Source organism: Bison bison, unplaced genomic scaffold (assembly GCF_000754665.1).
Source record: "Bison bison bison isolate TAMUID 2011002044 unplaced genomic scaffold, Bison_UMD1.0 scf7180017864304, whole genome shotgun sequence".
NCBI lineage: Eukaryota > Metazoa > Chordata > Mammalia > Artiodactyla > Bovidae > Bison > Bison bison.
In genome coordinates, this window is record NW_011494876.1 from 8,051,858 (window position 1) to 8,055,625 (window position 3,768).

At 58.3% G+C, this 3,768-nt stretch overlaps 1 protein-coding gene across 2 annotated transcripts in view; it reads left to right on the forward strand.

Annotated features, from left to right (window-relative positions):
- The window catches only part of FAM3D (family with sequence similarity 3, member D), a 38,262-nt gene that overhangs the window by 19,844 nt on the left and 14,650 nt on the right, over window positions 1–3,768 (forward strand). For both annotated transcript variants that reach the window (XM_010851547.1, XM_010851546.1), the window contains exon 4: window positions 606–623. In XM_010851547.1, the coding sequence (XP_010849849.1) occupies window positions 606–623 (18 nt within the window). The remainder of the gene's footprint in view (window positions 1–605; window positions 624–3,768) is intronic.

Genomic DNA, 3,768 nt, shown 5'->3' on the forward strand with positions numbered 1-3,768 from the left:
GGCCCTCAGGGCTCCAGCACAGTCCTGACCCTCCCGGAGGCCAGGGTTCCAGGCACCCGGCCAGGCCCTCGGGGCTCCGGCACAGTCCTGACCCCCCCGGAGGCCAGGGTTCCAGGCACCCGGCCAGGCCCTCGGGGCTCCGGCACAGTCCTGACCCTCCCAGAGGCCAGGGTTCCAGGCACCCAGCCAGGCCCTCTGGGCTCCTCTCACTGGACCTTCCCCACACCCACTGTGCAGGCGCAGAGGCTCAGCCCCAGAGGAGAAAACTCCCACACAGTTGGTCACACACCATCAGGCTCCAAGTCCAGTGGGCCTCACCACAGAGGCTTGCTTCTTTTCAACTGTGACAGAGTCATGCGTGTGTGTGTGTGTGTGTGTGTGCGCGCGTGTGTGTGAAGAGGTGGCAGCAGCAAGTGCAGAAGGACTCCCAGATAAAATAGGACTTTCAGCTCATTTCACCCCTGTGCCACGGGAGGGGGACTGTGCTTGGCCAGGCCAGCACCACTCTGATTTCCCTTCTTCCCCCACCCCCACCCAGGACCCACCTCCATTATGCGGGCAAGCTCAAAACACTTTCTCACCAGATTCTGTCTTCTCTCCAACAGGTTCAGCCCACAAGAACTGTGAGTGTCAACTCAGCCCTGCTGCTCTTAGAGTGAGGCGTTCCAGGGTGTCTACTCCCAGCCCTGAAGCTTTGAGAGAAACCTGGGTTCCCAGAGCCCGCCCAACTCTCACTCCTGGCCTGATGGTGCCTTGTGAAGCCCCCAAGCCCTGTGGCCCCTTCTCAGCCATTCAGACTCTTAGGGAGGCTTCAACTCTCTCCCTTCCCCGGTGCCCCCAGCCCACAGTATGGACTGCAGCCACCCTGCCTCCGCTCTCTCATCCCCTACATGGCTGGAAGCTCCAAGGATGCAGGCTGTGCTTATTATCCTCATTGCAATGACCTCAGAATTGGCTTATGGCTCCTGATTCAGAGGACCAGGGCTATGCTGGCACCACAAGGGCCCCAGCAGCAATCAGAAGAGGGTGCTGATTGTCTCTTTGGGTAGAAGAACCGTGTGTGCTGAGAGAGAGGGAGCAAGTGCCCAGGGCTCCAGGAGGGCCACCCCCTTCCACTGGGATGGGGTCTGGGAAGGCCTCAAGGAGGAGGTGGCTTTTTAGCTGCTCCTTGCACAGGAGGTACCATGCTGTACAAAGGCCTAGGGGCAGGAGTGCTGGGACGCCAGGAGAGAACCTGCAGAGTCAGGTACGCGAGTATGGGAATGGAGAGAACAGTGGGAGCCCAGGAATGCTGGGTGTCGGAACAGCGTTTCACAGTGACCCAGCTCCAGAGGTGCAGAGAAGATAGGAGGAGGGGACAATTATGGTGATGATGATAGTAACAGGGACTGAGTGTCCACTTGCCAGCACTGCATTCCGAACTTCATGGGCACCTTCCCCAATCCTCACCACAACCCTAGGTAGGTGCTGTACATACCCCCATTTACCGATGAGGAAACTGAGGCTCAGAGAGGTGAAATCTCCTGGCCAAGGCAACATCGCTCTAAGTGGCAGAGTGGGAGTCAACCTCTCCTTGTAGTCCGGAGCCCACCCTCTCAACACACCTCAACCAGAGACAGCACCTCCGGGTCCCCCTCTCCATTCCTGATCTAAACCAATCCCCTCATTTTATAGTTGGCAAAGCGAAAGGGAGAGATTTATGGCAAGTCACACAGCAGATTCCTGAAACTGGCCCAGGTTCCCCCTGACCGCACCCCTCCAGCAGTCAGCTGCATGCCCCGAGCAATAGCGCTGGGCTTCCCAGAGGGGTGGGACAGCTTAGGAAGCCCCCAGAACCCAAACCCACACAGCAAATCACCTGCCCCTCAGTGGCTGAGACCCCTGGGCCTCCTCCCCTACATCCAGTAGTTTGACTGTGAAGCCTGGATGGTCAGAAAATCAATTTGAGCAAAGCCTGCTAAGCTGGCCTGTTGACATGGGGTTTGTCAGACTCAGCGCAGGTGATCAGACCCTGGGCCAACTCCAGGGTGGTCCCCAAGGCCTGAAACCACCTGTCCAGCAAGGTGAGACCCCCTGGACTCAAGTAAACTGGGCTGCCTGTGAGGGGGAAGGTGGCCGGAGGTGGGGCCCCAAGACTCATAGGAGAAGAGGACCCCTCCCAGCTTCACCCTCCACCAGCAGTTTTGTGGGAGCTTCTGTCCAGAGGGCTGGGCAGGGACATCCGGTTCACATGCCAGGCCCTCTCTCTGGACACCTCCTCGGGGGCATCTCCACTCCCGGCCCTCACTCTCTGGTGATGATGTCCCGGTTGGAGCTCTAGTTACACCTGTCAGGCGGGTGTACAGGAACTCAGGGTGGAGGGGTGAGAGCCTAGGATGGGCATTCCACTCAGATCGTCAGGGCCACCCACTCCACCAGGGGAGCCCTGGTGCGGGCGGCATTCACTCCTAGGAAAGGGTGCCTTCACCTACTCAGAGGCACCAGCGGCTCGCTGAGCTTGGCACTAGGGGCCGTGTCCCCCCTTGGCAGAGGGGCGCTAGTTTCTGATTCCCACGAAGCCCCCCTCTAGGCCGGCAAGGGCATGGAGACCCTACTCACCCTCCCAGCTTGGACTCAGACCCACCCAGATGCTCTAGGTGATCATTCAGTGAGGATTTATTGAGTGCTTACTGTGTGCCAGCCACGGGAGTTATGGGGGAAGATTTAACAAGACAGTAAAGAAAAAGTGCTCGACACAGTGCCTAGCACACAGCAAGGCCCTGGCATGTGCCGCATCTTTAGGAAGCCTGTGGGTCTGCTCCAAGTGCCCCTGGCGTGGCTCAGCTGGATGCCTGGCCCGGGGCCTGGAAGAGAGCGAGGCTGCCCAGCCACAGCTCTCCTTCTGCAGGTGAAAGCGCTCTAACTCCCCATTTATTCAGTCCTCCTAAGGGCAACTTCCAAAGTTAGGTGGTGTTAAAAAAAAAAACAAAACACGCGTTAATACAAGTTGGAAACTGCCAGGCTGACAGCACGCGTGACACCTCGGCGGCTGTTTGAGGGCCCTTCTGCCTCTCCTGCCTTCCACAGGGTCTGCCTGGGGAGGGCCATGTGAAGAGGATATAGGGCTTCATAGCAGCCACAGAAATCAGAGGTCTCACCTGTTGAGTCCTCAATGGGCTCCAGAGACCATGCTAAGCCCAGTGGGAGGTCCCAGAACCACCTGCCTAGTCCCTGTGAGTCCCAGGGTCCAGACATAGTAGGCGCACGGTGAGTGAGTGACAGGAACAGCCAATCATCTCTGAACACTAACCTGCACTCATTAAGCCCACACACGACCCAGCGGGGAGGCACCATCATTAGCCCGTTTCCCAGCTGAGGGACTGGACATGCAAGGAGGTTGAGGGCTTGCTCAAGGAAACCCGGTTAGTGGGACATGCTCCCACCCACCATGCTGGGCCCCCAGGGACTTGTCCACAGGGGCCTCTGAGAGCTCAAAAGGCTGCTGTGGCTCAAGAGGAAGTTCTCAGGAGAATCCCCTAATCACTCTGGAGACTCTGGTCACTAACCCACCACTCACTGTTTCGCACACAGCTGCCGGGGGTGTGGAGACAGGCAGGCATTGTGTCCGGGCTGAGGCTGGGATGGGAAGCCCGGAAATGAACTCTGGATGGTCAGACACATGGTATCCTGTGTCTTTATGGGGTTGTGGGAGCCCAGAAAGGGGCAAGTCCATAGACTTAGGTAGTCAGGGAAGATGTCTCTGGGAAGAGGCCCTTAGCCGCCCTTCAC